Source organism: Sarcophilus harrisii, chromosome 2 (genome assembly GCF_902635505.1).
Source record: "Sarcophilus harrisii chromosome 2, mSarHar1.11, whole genome shotgun sequence".
In the NCBI taxonomy this organism is placed as follows: domain Eukaryota; kingdom Metazoa; phylum Chordata; class Mammalia; order Dasyuromorphia; family Dasyuridae; genus Sarcophilus; species Sarcophilus harrisii.
In genome coordinates this window covers 42094725-42113149 of record NC_045427.1, presented here as the reverse complement: position 1 = coordinate 42113149, position 18425 = coordinate 42094725, and the positions used below count along the sequence as shown (strand labels likewise).

At 44.7% G+C, this 18425-nt stretch overlaps 1 protein-coding gene across 1 annotated transcript in view; it reads left to right on the top strand.

Annotated features, from left to right (window-relative positions):
• ZFHX3 (zinc finger homeobox 3) overlaps positions 1 to 18425 on the top strand; it is a 282114-nt gene that overhangs the window by 89713 nt on the left and 173976 nt on the right. The window contains 2 exon segments of the mRNA XM_031950073.1: positions 2333 to 5100; positions 10480 to 10976. Coding sequence (XP_031805933.1) covers positions 2379 to 5100; positions 10480 to 10976 — 3219 coding nt within the window. The 5' untranslated portion in view covers positions 2333 to 2378.

The window sequence follows — 18425 nt, the reverse complement described above, 5'->3', positions numbered from 1 at the left end:
ACGTATACACACACCACACACACATACACACAACACGTACACATACACATACAACACACATACACATACACACAATACGTACACATACACACACAACACACATACACATACACACAACACGTACACATACACATATACATACCACACACATGCACATACACACAGCACGTACACACATACACACAACACGTACACATATACACACAACACATACACACAACACGTACACATACACAACACACACATACACATACACACACTACACACATACATACACATACACACAACACACATACACACAACACGTACACATACACAACAACACACATACAAATACACACAATCATTGTACACTATTACACAACAACATACACATCACACACATACGTACATCATACACATACAACACACATACACATACACACATGTAATACACACACATAGCACATACATACACACACACACACACGTACACATACACTATCCACATACCACACATGCATACTACACACAACGTCACACATACACTACAACACGCATATACAACACACAACACGTACACATACACACACAACGTACAATACACACAGCAGTACACATGCATAACACATTACACTATCACATATACAACACACACAACGCATCAACATATACACACAACACGTACACATATACACACAACACATACACACAACACGTACACATATACAACACACACATACACATACACACACTACACACATACATATACATACACCACACACACAATAACATCACCCCAGACCACACAATCACATCATTGCTACTTGCTCTTCTGATACAAAGCATGTACATTACTTACAGCGAAGCTGAGCACATATACACATACACGAGAATACTCCATTCAGAGGAGCTGGAGCTGGATCTTACAGCCCTCTCAGAACTTTGCTCTTCTGGAGCCAAATGAAACTGTGTGCACAGTTACTTGTACCCAGGGGGAGAGGGGCTGGAGGGCTGTGGAGCTCGTGCCTTGGGATCTCCCAGTTGCAGAGCGTGGAGCTGGGCTGGGAGCAGCGGCTTGCAGGAACACTGTGGCTCCTGCATCAATACCCCTGTGATGCGGATGCTAGAGGAGAGATGGAGTGATGGTGGGGAATCCGACGCCGCTCTCCCTGGGGACACATGTCTCTCAAAGGGCAAATTCACTTCAATGATACTTTCCTCTCTGAAATGGAAAAGCCTCGGGGTTGAAGGACAGCTGCTTAGTTATTGTATGATAACTGAGAGGCAGGTGTTAGATGGAATGGCTCCCAATCACAGCTGGTGTCTCTGGGTCGGCTCAGACCCTCGACAGCAAAGCAGTCAAATGATATGGGGAGGCCTGGAGCAGCGATCACCAAGAGTGAGGGGCTCTAGGCAGTCAGGAAAGGGGTGTCACTGACGAAGCCGGCTAGGGTCTCTCCAGAAACATGAGCCTTTCACCCTCCCTCCAATGTTGTCACACTTCAGCTTCGCGCCTTTTGGGAGAAGATGCGGCCTGCTGGAGGCAGCGGGGAGAAACAGAGGACCTGGGTTTCACAAAGGGCAGAGTCATCTAGCAAACGGTTACATCTGATGCCTCAATTTCCCCATTTGGCCAATGGGGCCAGTGGTCTGCTTGGATTTTGAGAGAACTCGTGAAGTTTTTGAGTATGAACTGGGGGCAGTACCTGCCATCCAGAGCTAAGTCAGTCAAAGAGCGCCTAAGTAAGGTCCCCCATTCAGACTTCAGGATAGAATTGTGGCTACTAAAAGTCACATTAAATCAGTTAGCTAAAAGTACTTTGATTTCTGGGGATCATCCGTACACACACATTACATTCTTGACTTCCTAGATTGAATTTTTTTTGAAATTTAGTGAGATTTTATTCTTAGTAGCTTTTGATTTGGGCCCTTTCTCCCCCTCTTATACTTATCATCTTGCTCTTATGCTAACAGTATCTCCCTGAAGAATGGAAATTCTGTAGGGGGGTGATTTTTGGGGGGCAATGGAAGCCGAAGGGCAGAAAAGGCATTTCTTGTGTTTCTCTCCTTTTCCCCGTGACTAGCTTACCCCAACACGGACACCTGTAGGACCATCCCCTCCAATCACCGCCTCCCGGAGGCGCGAGTCTGCGTGGTTTGGGGGTTCGTCAGGGTCTCCACTGCTCTGTAGGCCGACTCTGTATTGGGGATAGCTAGAAACATCTTGAAAGTGCTCTGTGTGGAACCTTGGCCTTTGCCCTCCTAACATCTTTCCTTTCTCTCTTCCTCCTCTCTCTCTTTCCCTCTCTCTCTCCTCTCTCTCTGCTCTCCCCCTCTCTGCTCTCTTCAGGTCCGAACCGTACTGGGTGCAATGAAAGCTCCATGCAGGCCTTACCATGGAAGGCTGTGACTCGCCTGTCATCCCTGGGAAGGACAATGGGTGTGGGATCCCTCAGCACCAGCAATGGACTGAACTCAACAGCACCCACCTCCCTGACCAACCCAGTAGCATGGAGCAGTCCGCCACAGACAGCCACGGGCCCCTAGACAGCCTGCGGGCCCCCTTCAATGAGCGCGGCCCGGACAGCGCGCACTCGGCCGGCCCCACCGCTGAGCCCGCCGGCAAGGAGGTCAGCTGCAACGAGTGCTCGGCCTCCTTCGCCAGCCTACAGACCTACATGGAGCATCACTGCCCCAGCGCCCGCCCCCCGCTCCCCCTGAGGGAGGAGAGCGGGAGCGACTCCAGTGAGGAGGGGGATGAGGAGAGTGACGTGGAAAACCTGGCTGGAGAGATAGTCTACCAGCCCGATGGCTCGGCCTACATTGTCGAGAGCCTCAGCCAGTTGGTCCAAAGTGGGGGGGCCTGTGGCAGCGGCAGCGGGGCGCTCCCGGCGCTCTTTCTGAACTCTCTGCCCAGCGCTGGGGGTAAGCAGGGGGAGCCCTCTTCCGCCGCCCCGGTCTACCCACAGATCATCAATACGTTCCACATAGCCTCATCCTTCGGGAAATGGTTTGAGGGCTCAGACCAGGCCTTCCCGAATACCTCAGCCCTGACGGGCGTCAGCCCCGTCCTGCACAGCTTCCGCGTTTTTGATGTGCGGCACAAAAGCAACAAGGATTACCTGAACAGCGATGGTTCCGCCAAAAGCTCCTGCGTATCCAAAGATGTCCCCAACAATGTGGACCTGTCCAAGTTTGACGGCTTTGTGCTCTACGGGAAGAGGAAGCCCATTCTCATGTGTTTCTTGTGCAAGCTCTCCTTTGGCTACGTCCGCTCGTTCGTGACCCACGCCGTGCACGACCACCGCATGACCCTCAGCGAGGAAGAGCGGAAAATTCTTAGTCACAAGAACATTTCCGCCATCATCCAAGGAATCGGCAAAGACAAGGAACCCCTTGTCAGTTTTCTGGAACCAAAAAACAAAAACTTTCAGCACCCTTTAGTTTCCGCAGCTAACCTCATGGGGCCCGGACACAGCTTTTATGGTAAATTTAGCGGCATTCGGATGGAAGGGGAGGAGGCGCTCCCGGGTGCTTCGGCCAGTGCCGCCGAGCAGCCCCAGCCAGGCCTTTTGACGCCTGGGACCCTCTTGAACCTTGGCGGGCTGACCAGCTCGGCTCTGAAGACCCCAATTACCTCAGTCCCCCTGGGCCCCTTGGCTTCCAGTCCTACCAAATCCTCAGAGGGCAAGGACCCTGGGGTAGCAGAGGGTGAGAAGCAAGAAGTGGGTGACCAGGATAGTCTCTCAGAGAAGGCAGAGCCAGCTGAGGATGCGGAGGAGGAGGAAGAGGAGGAGGAGGAGGATGCAGAGGAGGAAGAGGAGGAGGAGGAGGAAGAGGAGGAGGAGGAGGAGGAAGATGAGGGTTGCAAAGGACTCTTTCCGAGTGAGTTGGAGGATGAGTTGGAGGACAGGCCCCACGAGGAGTCTGGGGCCATGGCAGGTGGCAGCAACAAAAATGACCTTGCTCTCTCAAACCAAAGCATTTCTAACTCTCCCTTAATGCCTAACATGCTCCAGACTCTGTCGCGGAGCACCGCTTCTACTAGTTCTAATTCTACTTCTTCCTTTGCTGTCTTTGATGGTGCAAACAGGAGGAATCGTTTAAGCTTTAACAGTGAGGGTGTCAGGGCCAGTGTGGCAGAGGGCAGCAGGAGGTTGGACTTCCTGGATGAAAGTGCCAATAAAGACAATGCCACAGCACCAGAACCAAATGAAAGCGCAGAGGGGGATGAGGGGGGCTACCTCTCCCATCACCAGCACGCTGGGGCCCTCTGTGAGCTTGGGGTGGGGGAGTGCCCCTCGGGGAGCGGTGTGGAGTGCCCCAAGTGTGACACGGTCCTGGGCTCTTCCCGCTCCCTGGGGGGGCACATGACCATGATGCATTCTCGGAACTCGTGCAAGACGCTCAAGTGTCCCAAGTGCAATTGGCACTACAAGTACCAGCAGACGCTCGAGGCGCACATGAAGGAGAAGCATCCCGAGCCCGGCGGCTCGTGCGTCTACTGCAAGAGCGGGCAGCCTCACCCGCGCCTGGCGCGGGGCGAGAGCTACACGTGCGGTTACAAGCCTTTCCGCTGTGAGGTCTGTAACTACTCGACTACTACCAAAGGCAACCTCAGTATTCATATGCAGTCCGACAAGCATCTCAACAACATGCAGAACCTGCAGAATGGGGGGGGCGAGCAAGTCTTCAGTCACTCGGCCGGGGCCGCGGCCGCAGCTGCGGCAGCCGCGGCGGCCGCGGCCAACATCGGCAACACCTGCGGGGCCCCCTCCCCCACCAAACCAAAAACCAAGCCCACCTGGCGGTGCGAGGTGTGCGACTACGAGACCAACGTGGCCCGGAACCTCCGCATCCACATGACCAGCGAGAAGCACATGCACAACATGATGCTCCTGCAGCAGAACATGACCCAGATGCAGCACAACCGGCACCTGGGCCTCGGGGCCCTGCCCTCCCCGGCCGAGGCCGAGCTCTACCAGTACTATCTGGCCCAGAACATGACGCTGCCCAACCTCAAGATGGACAGCCCTGCCTCGGAGGCCCAGTTCATGATGAGCGGGTTTCAGCTGGATCCCACCAGCCCCATGACGGCAATGGCGACCCCAGCTCTAGGTGAGGCTCCATTTTAATTTCTCACTCGGTGGGTTGGTTGGGAGAGGGGGGAGATGAGGTGCTCCTGTGGATCTGTATTCTCCCTCTTCGGGTTTCCCTGTGGACAACTGAGCACCCCTAGCCTAGTCCCTTAGGGTTCCATCAAGTATTTTCCACCTCCTCTTCCCCCTTTTGTTCCTTAAATGGGTACACAAGGATGCATTAATTCACTCTCATTTATTCACCAAATAAGCATTTGGGTAGTGCTTACTGATTCGAGGTAGAGGCGTTTCCTTCCTGTCTCAGTTATCAGGACAGACCCTCTCTCTGTGTCGGTTCTTAGTCTGGGGCGCTCTGGGATTCTCGGGTGCTTGCCTTTGCCGTCTCTGGATCTCTATCTCTGAGACCTCCACCATGTTTATGATCTTCCTCCCCCCCCCTCTTTTTTGAAGCACTTACTGGGAACGATCAGAAACTGTAGTTAGCTGTTACGTAAGAAGGAAGAAGCACTGCATCTAGGGAGGGCTTGAAGGGGCAAGGCCCACTGAGGTTTGTGTCAACATTGTTAGGTTTCCCAAGAATTTTCATTAACAAACCCTCAAAAAAAAATAAAGAAGATGATGAGGTGAGTGTGGAATGCATGGAAGTGAATTTGGGCCTGAGTTGCCATTTCTTTGCTCAAAGAGATGATGCTGGAGGAATCTACAATTCAGTCTTGAACATCGGTGGGTGACTTCTTGGCTCAAATTGATAGGACAAGGTAAATGAGGCTAAAAGCTAACCTCGATTAAACTCTTGGTAAATGTGCTTTCATCACTTTGAAAGTTTTGACTGTAGAAATGAGGCCTGGCTTATAGAAAAATTTGTAGCTCTAATAATTGGAAGCTAAGATGAAAGGGACTTGATGGCCATTTTTAGATTGGAGATAACTTTAGAAAAGTGAGGAATGTTGAATCAGAATATCGTATACCCTGGGACTACCTACTGTGCCCTTCTCTTTGGTCTTATCTTATGTAGAACTTTTGGTCCTTCCTGTATGTTGGATGCCGCAAACCATGGTATTTAGAAGCAAGCACCACTTCTTTTGAGATTCCATTTTTTTCAAACTTAAGTTATTTCACTGGACCAGTTTCTCTGGACCTTTGATCTCTCACTTGCCCTCATTCTGTCCACCTTCTATGATGACGTGAACCCCTCGAAGTTAGAGATGAGGTATCTTAAATCATGTGACCCATTCCCCATAGAGAAGTGATAACTAAATGTGAATGCCTTCATCCTATGCCCATAGAAACAAATCCAGTGATTCTCAAGTGTTGACCCTGCTCTTTTAATACTCATTGATCTTGAATTGTTGTTATAACTGTCAATTTGTGTTTCCTGATGTGTGTTTAAATTTGTAGTATTTTCTAACTTCAAACATTTAAGATAACTCTCAAATTCCAAGGAATATTAAAATATCAGCATTTAAATTTGCTTAATTATATCAACTTAGATTTTTATCGACCCTCGAAATGATCAAACCATGACTGTTGCTGTCAGTTTTATTGTTCCAAAAGTTTTGCAAAGACAGCTTGAAGGAATAGTAGTGACATTACCCTGAGGACTTGAAACCATAGTAGCTCTTCGAAGAAATGAAAGAAAACCTAGGTAGATCTAGATAGTGATGAGGTGATATTCTTTGCTTTGTGAATATAGGAAGGGGGAGGGGTTTCAGTTGGACAAATAGGGATTTTAGGTCACAGAAATTTCTGACTGCACTGGAAATAAGGTGGAGAAATAGACTTCTTGTATATCTGTGTCTGTCACTCTACTAATCCCTACTTGAGATACCCAGCTTCCCCGAAAAAGGGAGGTGGTAATTGTGGATTTAAGATGTATTCATTCAAACATTTTCTAAGCACTATATAGTAAGTATTTGTGCCAGGTGCAGGAAGAGATATTGTGTTGAGAGAAGACACAATTCCTTGCCCATTCAGAGCTTGCAATCCAATTTTTAAAAGCTATAATTCATAACATTGCATAAGTGAATTGGAGAGTCTCCAATGTTCTAAGTTTTGAGGGAAGAAAAGGTTGCAGCTATGGGGTAGGAAGGAGATCAAAGAAGGGTTTATGGAGCAAATGATCTTAGAGTTGGGTAGAGATTCACTGTTGAAGGAAGGGGAGAGCATTCTAGAAATGGGGAGTCAGATGAGGAAAACCACAGAAGTAGAAGGGGAAAAGCACGCATTCAAGGGGCAGAACAAGCCAAAGGGGCAAAACATCACCCCCTTGTGTTTGGCCTTGTGCCATTCTGACTAGAAGCAAGTGGCTAGAGAAGATAACCCAGTCAACTCATCTAACATGACGTGTTAGGGACTCCTAACATGATGTGATTGATGGATGTAGCCAAAACTAGAGAGAGATTAGGAGGGCCTACTATCTAAGCAGACTATTTTCATGACCTATAATAACAACAGATAATCTTTTAATCTAACATACCAATAATCTCTATTTCCATTTTGATTCCAGAAAGAATAGACCTCTTAGTAGTGTTGTAGGAACATCATCACGATCCTCCAGTTCAGCAAGAACAATCCCCATAGTGCTAGCACTCTGACTGGTGTTATCGAGTGATTGTCAGGCCACTTCCGAGCTCTTCTTTATCTTGGGAGTTTTTTTTTTTTTTTTTTTTTTTTTTTGTCTAGGTGGAATAGTATAACTATGATGTTTCAAATGACGACCCTAGGTGGGCATAGGAACAAAAAATTGGCTTTATTGAGCTTCAGTTATATGGAACATTGAGAAGGCAAGTCTCTCGTTCAGTGTGAGGGGTTTGTACAGTTTAGCTCAAAGAGATCTCTGTAATAGGAAGCAAATCTATATAAATAAAAAATCACTAATTTCCTACTCTGCCTTTGCTTGGGGTATAGTAGCTCTTAATCTGGAAGAAGTCTTCAGATATTACAAGTTATTGGATTTTTATTAGAAAAAAAGCAATCTTTTCTATCTTTATTTATTTCAAAGTTTACCCCCATACTTAAAGTTTATTATTTTAACCATTCTTTGGAAATAGCATTAACTTAAATATTATTACACAAAAGAATTCATTCCATCCTAGGGTGGTTGCAGTTGAGTCTTTTCTGAAAATGGTTAAGAATGCAATCTCTAGTCCAATAGTAGCAGGGAAGTTTAGATGAAGTTCTGTCTAAAGGGGAAAATTGGACTTGTCATATATTGTTTTTTCCAACTTTTAACTCAAGGTCATTTGTCTTTTTAAGTAGTGATGTGAAGGGAATGCATATTAAAACAGTACTTCAGAATCTTTGGGAGATTCTTGGGGGCAGGAATTATTTTTTGCCTTTTGAATTTTTTTTTTTTTTTGGTCTCCAATGCTTGCACAGTACTTGGTACATAGTAGTACTTAATGAGTGTTTTTTTTAATTAATTAATTGATGGATGGATGAATATGATTGCTAATGGTTGCAAGACTTGACACAGTTGACTTTGGGGTAGGGAACCACTTTTCTTTTTTATATGAATTGTGATGTGTGCTGGTCTCTGGCATAAGGGAATCTGGTATAAATTTGTTGGTTTGAAAAATAAGATTTCTATTTGGTGACATTGGACACCCACTACTCTGCCTATATCAGACACTCAAATATGCTCCTTGAGATATAGGACCTGAAGTCCATTTAGGCTAGTAATATTTTCTGAACTCCATTTTTCTTTGGCTTTTTTTTTCCTTTTTTCACTCATTTTAGGTCAAGAACCTGAGGAGTGGGAAAGAGATTTATAGCTTCGTGGTTGACAACTGAACTTGGCTTTTTAATTAATTTTTAATCTGGCATTTGAGGGCTTGAATCTCTTTTAGAGTAATATTGAGGTTGTTTTTTTGTTTGTTTTTTTAAATGAGATTGGATGCTGCTGGTCATAAATGGAAAAGAAACAAATATTCGTTTCTTATTTTATGTTCTTCCAAGACAATTTGTTTTTTTTTTTTTTTTGGTGTGGATATTGTATGCATTTTTGTGGATGGTAATCTCCGTTCAGGTGGTTTGACTATGATACATTGAAGGGTGAAAGAAGGTGGTTGGTTGTTGTTGTTTTTTTTTTTTTTCCATTTGTCCTAAAATAAAGGCCATTTCCATGTTGAGAGCAACCATGGCTGGCAGGAGACATCAAAAGCAAGCTTCTAAACTTCTCTGAAATGTGTGTTGATAAAAGATTTGGGTGGATTTTTAGATTTTTCCCTAGTCTTCAGAAACAGTCATGATGTTGGAAAGAGCCCATAGAAATGTTTTCTCAATCATGATGCTTCTTAGTGGAACATCCATAGGCCAAATATTAAAAATATTAAAAAATAACATCTCTTGGGTTGGTTACCAACTGAGAAACTCATCAGACGCAAACAACATCATCAAGAGCAATTGAAAGGAAAAGTTTAAATATTAGAGGGGGAGAAAAGCACTAACTGGCTAAAGTGTGTGTATGAGTGTGTCTTAGAAGGAAGGGCCCAGGAAGTAAATTCCGTGGATAGGCGTCGGACTCCAGTTAATGGGGGGGGGGGGGGGGGAAGTTGAAACTCCCAAGCATTTGTAGTACATAGATGAGAAGCTGCTAGATCAATTCCCTCTATATGAGTGGAGTGTCCCTTTTTGTTTAGCCAGGTTAGCGGTACACTGGAGTTTGATGGGGATAACTGTAAGGAGGGGGGAAAGACTTTAAAATGAATAATGCTTCTTTTCTTGTACTTGGCTGCCCACCATTCCTGAAATGCAGAGCCCAGTCCTGTTTACAGATGTGTGTGCCATCCATCAATCTTTGGTTAACTTAAATCCTGGCAAACGTTGGAAGTTTGACAAAGGAGAAGGTTATTGTAACGGTGACCAACTTGCTGCCCTGTTTTCTGCCTTTTAGACTCTGCTGAGGTGCCCATGGCAGCCTGCACTCCCAGATTCAGCAATGAATCTCGATGGCCACCCAGCCATCTCTCCCCCGAACCAAAGGATCCTCCTCACCTAGCCCAAGGGCACTAAGACTTTTGGGACACCCTGTATTTATCCTCTCTCCTTAAATACGTAACATTTTTGTGGCTCTGAAGCCACTGGCGCTCTTTGGGCCCCGGTTTTCTCATCGTTTCAATGGGTGTGTATGACACCTGGAAGGGCCTGTCCCGTTCTAAATGCATGATCCTGTTGCCCACCATGTAGAGAATCTCTGCCTTGAAGGGTGTCCCAGGCTTTGGAACATTTCGGTGTTGTGGAGCCACCTTGCCCAGTTTGGCTTCCTTCCCTCCCTGAAACAGACCTCTGCGTGACTCTGAATGGGAGGACCTTGAGCCTGGCCAGAGGCCTGGCCCTTGGCCCTGAGATAGCCAGCTCTTGCTCTCTCTGACTCGGTTTCTCTCTCTCCTTTGTGCAGTGGGCGGTGAAATACCCCTAGACATGCGGCTGGGGGGCGGGCAGCTGGTGTCTGAGGAGCTGATGAACCTGGGCGAGAGCTTCACACAGACCAATGACCCGTCCCTGAAGCTGTTCCAGTGTGCGGTGTGTAACAAGTTCACCACCGACAGCCTGGACCTGCTGGGCCTGCACATGAACATGGAGCGCGGCCTCCCTGAGGAGGAGTGGAAGGCAGTGATGGGGGACTCCTATCAGTGCAAGCTCTGCCGGTACAATACCCAGCTCAAGGCCAATTTTCAGCTCCACTGCAAGACGGACAAGCATGTGCAGAAGTACCAGCTGGTAGCGCACATCAAGGAAGGCGGGAAGGCCAACGAGTGGAGACTGAAGTGCGTGGCCATTGGAAACCCTGTGCATTTGAAGTGCAATGCCTGTGACTACTATACTAACAGTCTGGAGAAGCTCCGGCTCCACACGGTCAACTCGCGGCACGAAGCAAGCCTGAAGCTGTACAAGGTAAGAGACCCTCGTTCCCTTTTTCTCGGGAGTGTAGACCCTGGAGCTTCCTGGGAGCGGGGTCATTTTGCCCAGTGGAAGATTCTAGAGTAGTAGGGGAAGAACTCAACTGTTCTTTCCCCCTCCTGCAGCTCTCCAGGCACAGAGGGAAGCCCCTCCAAGAGAAAAATGGATATTTTCGCCTTGAGTGTATTTGGTTATGAGAAAGGTATTCGGCTGGTGTTTGGAAGGTTACAGATAGATGAGCCTTCCATTTATAATCTGAGGTGTCTCATTATGGGGTCTAGTTGCTGAGTTTCAGCTCCCTCCCTTCAAGTTGCTTTCTTTCCTTTGCATTTTTTTTCGCTGTGAACTCAGGCATAATTTCTAGCTTTTGCTCTCATGCCCACTTCCTGTTTTCTCTTTCCTTTGCCTTCCTTCTTTTTTCTTCCATTGTTCTCAACCCTTTTTTTTCCCCTTTCAATCTCACCTTTCCCCCTTTTTGTTTTTCTCTCCTTTTCGCTTCTTTCTCCCTCTATTGCCTCCTTACATTTCTTTTTATTTTCTTTATTGTTTTCCTCCTGCCCAAGCCTCTTTTTTATGTTCTTTGCCCTTCCTCCATTCCTCCTTTTCCTTCTCTCAACTCTGTAGGCTGTAACCCAAGAGGAGCTCCGGATACTGTAAATAGTCCTTTCACTCGAGTGGCAGAATTGCTCCAGACGTTTCTATTGATTTTCACTGGACTTAAAGCTTCACCTTTTTCTCTAATCATTCCATAATGGCTTTAGTATGAACAATCAGGTACAAATTGCCATAAATCTAACTAGCCTCATTTCACATATCTTCCCCACGCACATGCGCGTGCGCACACACACACACACACACACAAATATCCTCCCTCTTTCTCCCTCTCTTTCCCTTTCTCTGTCTCTCTTTCCATTTTCCTCCATTTTATTTTTCATTTCTCCTCTTTCCTATCATATTCCTTCCTCTGCCCTGTATCATTACGGCAGTGAGTATTCTGTTTGGAGATTTTAATTATGCTCAGATTAGCTTTTTAACCAATTTCACTTTTATTTCCATATTCTTGTTTTAAATTGAGAGTCCATAAAGATAAAACCTCTTAATCGGTAGATTGGAAATGAAATATATCTATATGGTGATGGTAATTCGATTATTTAAGGAATTTTAAACCAAGTGGACAGATCAGGGGTGGCAGGGATAGGATTTGAGGAGCAAAAGACGATGCAAAGGCACCAAGATTTAGGCGGAGAAGAAGGCCAAATTGCCTTCACCATAGGACATAAGAGTAATGAAGGCTGGTAGGATAGGATGGGATCCAGTTGTGAAAGACTTTTAAGGGTCTTGACAGAAGACTTGAGTTTTCAAAACACTTCAGAAGCATCTTATCTGTGCCTTGTAAAACTCTGTGAGGGGGTAGGGGTGGGGTTGAGGGGAGGACCTGAGGAGTGTGCAAGGGTGTTATCCCTATTTTACAGAAATGAGAAAAAAAGATCTTGCACATGCTGATTTGCCTTGTCAGAATAATTCCAAGTTAGCCTCCTCTCCACTGGGTCACAGTGAATTCTTAAAGGATGTTCCTTTGAAGATGAAAAGATCTGAAAACTAATGGCAATAACATACCACTGCTGTCCAAGAAGGGAGATAGAGAACTGGGTCCGGGAAGTCTTTTTTCAAGCCTGTGGCGAGGAAGCAGCCCCTTTACCCTCAGCCCATGGGCCTGAATGGGAATGGAAAATCCCAGCCTTGAAACAAGGTCTGATGATGGGCCCCGAGTTCTATAGGCCCAATGTCCCTGCCTATGTGGGAGATTGATGAAACTGCCACTGGATAGTGAATTCTCAAGGTGGAATTCTGTGCAATAAGGACTGCCGGCCGTCACTTAGGCTAGCTTCTCTGTCCCTTGGGGGAAGCCATGCAGTCTGGTGCAGGGAGTCTTGGGTTTGGAGTCAGGGAGGCCTCAGCTGTAAAATGGGCATGATCATATTCAGACAACACAACTTAGAGGATTTTTATGACTAAAGTCATTTTGTGATCCTCAAGGTAAATTGTCATTCGGATTCCTTGAGGTTTGCCAGGTTCCTGACTGGCAGAGAGACACAGCAAAGGAACCAGTGTCCCAGGGAACAGGAGTGCCCTGGCCAAACGCAGTTTAGTCCTTCTGTCTTTCTCTGTGATTAAAATGCACATCTCTCACCAGAGAGTGCTGCTTGAGTGGGGCTTTGTGAGCCCCAGCATTTTGGGTCAGGGTGGAGGGAGTTCACGAACCAGTTTTTCTCTTAGGCCCTGGTGTGGTCTGTAGCAAATTGAGATTGATTGGATGTTATTTTTCCTCTTGCTAATGTAATCCATTAGCCTGGCACATGCATAATCAGTTTAGAGCACAGTTAACTGGATGTAATCGAGTTCTTTACTGTCTGCTGGAGAAAATCCTCTCCAGATGCTGCTGACCGGGTGAGAGAAAGCACTGGGCTTATCATGGGGGAGGACACACATACAACACACTCTCTCTGTCTCTCTCTGTCTCTCTGTCTCCCCCCTCCACTTTAAAAAAAATTAGTGCTCGTTTCCCTAATTGGCTAGTTGGACTACGTTGAAACTGTTGTCCAGCTCTGCTAATGGCTACTAAATAAGGATCCTGAGTGACCAATAATTTCTGGTCTTCATAGCCCTTTCCTTCACATCACAATTCTCTTATTCTTTTCCTTGCTGTGAATTGGTGACTCTGCAGCCTGGAGGATCCCGGGGGGAAAAAGTTAGCCCCTTATGACAATCACAGCTTCTCAGTAACTCATTGTGGTGTCATGTTTAAGGGTGATTTTAATGGGGAAGGAGTTGATTATATTGGAACTGAAAATTTTAAATCCCCTAGGTTTGAATCTTTAAAATGGGGGACGTTAAAACTCTATTCTCTTTTTCCCTTTGACCAGACTTTTTCAGGTGATTTTAATTGTTTGGGGTTTAGAGCTTACAATAAAATCCTTTAAGGATGGAATGGTTTCTTCTGAATTACTCATCACTAATTTCCACACACCCCACCCCCACCTGCCCAACTTACTGGAAGTTAATAGAGGGGTGTTCACTGGAGCATGCGGGAGATCTTAAGAAATTGGTAATAGTATTGATTATCTTCTTTCCTCAATGCTACCAGTCCAATTAGAGTTGAAAGAAAAACTTTAAAGGGCAGTTGTCCTTTAGATTCTGATATTGGGATGATTATCACTTTCTTTTGTAGATGCCTCAGGCCGTCAATATCCACAATCCTGATGGTGTGAGCATTAGAGAATATCTGAAAATTAGAGAAGTTATAATTAGTAGGAAGAACAACTTAACATTTATTTGTCTAGGATTTCATCCTTTTATTCTCACTTGATTCTCTTAATTGCCACATGTGGTTTGGTAGTTTGAGTATTATTGAGTATTCGTAGAAAGGAAAGTTGAGATTGAAAGCTTCTTGTAAGCCATAAAATCATGGCAGTTCAGAGTTTGGGCTTGAGAAGAAATCTTTAATAGAATCCTGAGTAGTTACAGTATTGGAAGAACTTTTCCCATATACTAAGGCAGCATTCTACTTTTAGATAGCTAAGAAAGTTCTTTTCCATATTGATCTCTTCACTGCATTTTGTCCTCATTTCCTCACTGTTATTTGCTAGATTCAGAAAATTTATCTTAAATAAAACAATTATAAACTTAATGTTGGGCTATATAAACATTACTTAAAATAGGCACTTTATTTTTATATCACTTTTATTTAACAATAAGTCCCTCCCCTCTCTACTACTTAGAAAAGCATCCCTTTTAACAAAAGTAAAAAGCTTAATGGCGATAGCTAACATTAATAAAGCACTTTAAGGTTTTCAAAAAATTTTACATATCTCATTTGATCCTTACAATGAATAGCCCACGAGTTAGATGCACATATCTCAATTTTACAGATTAGAGAACTGAGGCCAAAAGCTTATAATGATTTGCCCCAAGGTTACATAGTTCTTAGAAAGGAATAGAATTTGGGTCTTCCTAACTTTTAAATCCTACCAATGTGTTAAGAAAGTGAAATAACTATATATATATATATATATATATTGTGTTCCACACCCATAGCTCCCCACCTCTTCAAAGAAGGGAGGAGAATACAAGTGTTGTCATTATCATTGTGTAAAATTTGATTGTTTTCTTTTTGTTATTTCCATTGACATTGTTGCAGACATTTGTTTAGGCAGTTGGTGGTGCAGTAGGTAGAGCAGAGGGCCTGGAGTCAGAGAGACTCATCTTACTGAGTTTAAACCTGGCACATTCAGTAGCTGCGTGACCCTGGGCAAGTTACTTTGCTCAGCTTCCCTCAGTTTCCTCATCTGTAAAATGAGCTGGGAAAAAAAAAAGGCAGACCATTCTAGAATATCCCAAATGGAGCCACCTCCTGGTCAGACATAGCTGAAATGATTTAACAAAGAGACCCCTGGTATTACTACCTTTGCCAAATGGGATCAGGAAGAGTTGAACATGACTCAACCACAAATGGCATTTTTGTGTGTTGTTTCTCTGTTCTACTAGCTTTACTGTGCATTGGTTCATAGTCTTTTTTAATGTTTCCCTTCAATTCATTGTCATGAATCCTTATGACATAGTAACATTCCAAATGATGTTCCAAAGTGTGCCATTTTCTATAGTTTTATGCAATTTTTCTACTACAAAAATGCTTTTATACAAACCTACACGTAGGATCCCTGTCTTTCACCTTTGGCAGGGCTGGGGGAGTAGTATATGTCTAGCACAGGGTTTGCTAAGTAAAGGTTATGGCTATTTTAGTTAAAATCTTAGTATAATTTCAAATAGCTTTCCAGGATCATTGGATCAATTCACAGCTGCACCAATCGTGCATTATTAGTGCACTCATTTTTCCACAGTATCTTTCTGTCTTCTTATCATCTTTGCCAGTTTGCGTTGGTGAAAACTCAGAATTGTTTTGATTTGTATTAAACTTATTAATAACCTGGCATGGTCTTTTCTACACTGTTATTAGTTTTGTTCACATAATCTAATTATTCAAGCAGTAAACATTTGAAAAAATAAAATTTTCAAAGATATTTAGTTCAGAGATTTGACTGTTGAGGGTGAAGAATCTTACCATCGTAAAGTCTGAGATTTCTTCACATTGCTCTATTCCCATCTGTTTGCTCTAATCCAGAATTGAGACACGTTTTTGAGAAAGCTTCTGTGATTCCACTTGAGTCTTAGAATGTTAATCTTGAAGCTTTCAATGACATGACTTTCTCATGAAATCACTTCTGACGGCTCTCAGTCTCTGCACTTATACTTTAGATGTCAGAGTCTTTCCCTACTTTCCTCTCATAAGCAGGGTCAGTCATGGGTAAACCCAAGAAAGTCTTCAGTCCTCTCATGTCCTCAAATCTATTAGATGATTTACAGCTTGTGCACCATTTACCCCCATTCCCTTCTCAAGTGGGGGTGACGAGTGAGCACTCCTAAGGGTCTGACAGAATCTGCAAGACACCTTCCCCCTTCTGTTGTGAAAGAGGCAGGGAGAACATTTGGAATCAGTGCCCACCTGCCAGTTATTACAATCTGGCCTTCACTTTGATGTTTTTCCCCCTTCACCTGAGAGTTATTGGAATAGAAATTCATCAACTTTAACAGAGAGATTAAGACCACCAGAACCCATTACTCAAACAGTTCCCAGCTGAGGATTCTTTGACTAGGCCAGGAACAAAGAGTTCATATTAATCTTAAATTATACTGTATGAAAATTGTCAGTCACTGTGTAAGATCTAGGTCACCTGTGAATTGGCTTCCCGGGTCCTGACACATGACTTTTGAAGCTAACATTTAAACGAAAAAATAGGATTCCATTAAAATAGCCACAAATATCCTTATTCTGCATAAGGGAGCTCCATTCCTGTGAGCTTTTGGGGTATTTGGTGAAGAAGAGGGAAACGGTTTTGAGAAGAATGTAAAAAACTGTCCGTGAAACTCATTTTCTAAAACAGGCCATTCTCATACCTGTCCTTTTTCTGACATAGTGGACGGCTGGCCTCAGCTCAGCTTGGGGTCACGTCAGTTCCCGACTTCTGCTGGGCAGATCTGAAGATACTAGGGGAGCCATCTCTTGGCTCTAGGGACATTATTCTTTGAGCTGAACTGGGCGAGTTTCAGAAACTGACTCCAAACACAGCACCCTTATCTGGTCACTGACTGCTTCTGTCTGGTCTAGCAAGTCGGAGGTTGCAGATTATTTTCTTCCCTTTCATTAGAGAAGATGGGGGCAGCCCCCTCCTTCACTCCTCAAGTTATTACAGCATATGATGGATTCAGCATCTGGTTTGCATCCCACCTTTTGTGGACAGTTTCCTTGGAGTCTGTTTTCTCATTAAGCAGGTGTTTTTTAAAAATTATGTTTGTTACCCCTTCTCACCTTTGCCCCTTCAACCAAAATTAAAAAGTCAAAGAGGGCAGATTATTTGCTAGAATTAATTTAGAATGTGCAAAGACTAGATTGTTTGTCTTCAAAGATGTAGCCTTTGTTCCAGACCTTGTCTGGAGCAGCTGGAACCTCTTTTTTCCTTATTTTTCTTTAACTGCTGTCCTCAGCACCCCCTGAATGTCACTACCACTAAGTGCCAAGGTGGAAAGTGACCTGTGTTTACTTGACAACTTGTTGCTTCACATTTTCTTGGGTTCTCAGCACGTGGGAACCATGGACTGGAGATGGGTGCTGCCCCAGAACTTGCTCAGTCCCTAGCCCAAGGGTCTGGAGAAAAACTGAGGCAGCATTCTGGAGCCAGCTACTTCACAAGGGGAAGTTTAGAGAGGTGGAAATGCAGTCTTTTGAATTGGGATCTGGCCAGTTCAGAATTAAGACACTGCTGCTTCTTTATGGCAGGTTCTTTATTGCCAGCTGACAAATGTTAGAACCTGGGGGGGTTTTCACGTACACCCCAGTTCTCCACCCCTTTCACCTGGATCTCTCCCTTCTCTCTGCCTTATCCAACATGTGCCCTAAGTCGGTTAAAATTCAGTACAGTCTGCCAGAGCTACAAGTTGCCTCATTGTCAGAGATGTTCTCTTTAAAGTCCTTCCATAGTTCTGTGACCTCCTTTTCTGCTATCAGTTGTAGCCATCTGGGTGATTCTGGTTGCAGTGCCCTCCCCCAGGGGAATTACCCCATGTGTAAAAAAGATTGTTCTCTTCGAATGTTTTGAGTTTTAGCATTAACCAGGGCAATATTCAAAATGTCTCTTAATCTTGATTCTTGCATTCTGATCAGCTTTCCACATGTTCTGATTGATCATACATTGATCACTGATCTGACTGATCACACTAGGATGTCCTTCCCCCCACTTATAACACACTGAAGACACAGGGAAGGAAGAAGTGTTTATTAGACACCTACTATGTGTAGGCACTGTGCTGAGCACTATGCAAATATTTTAT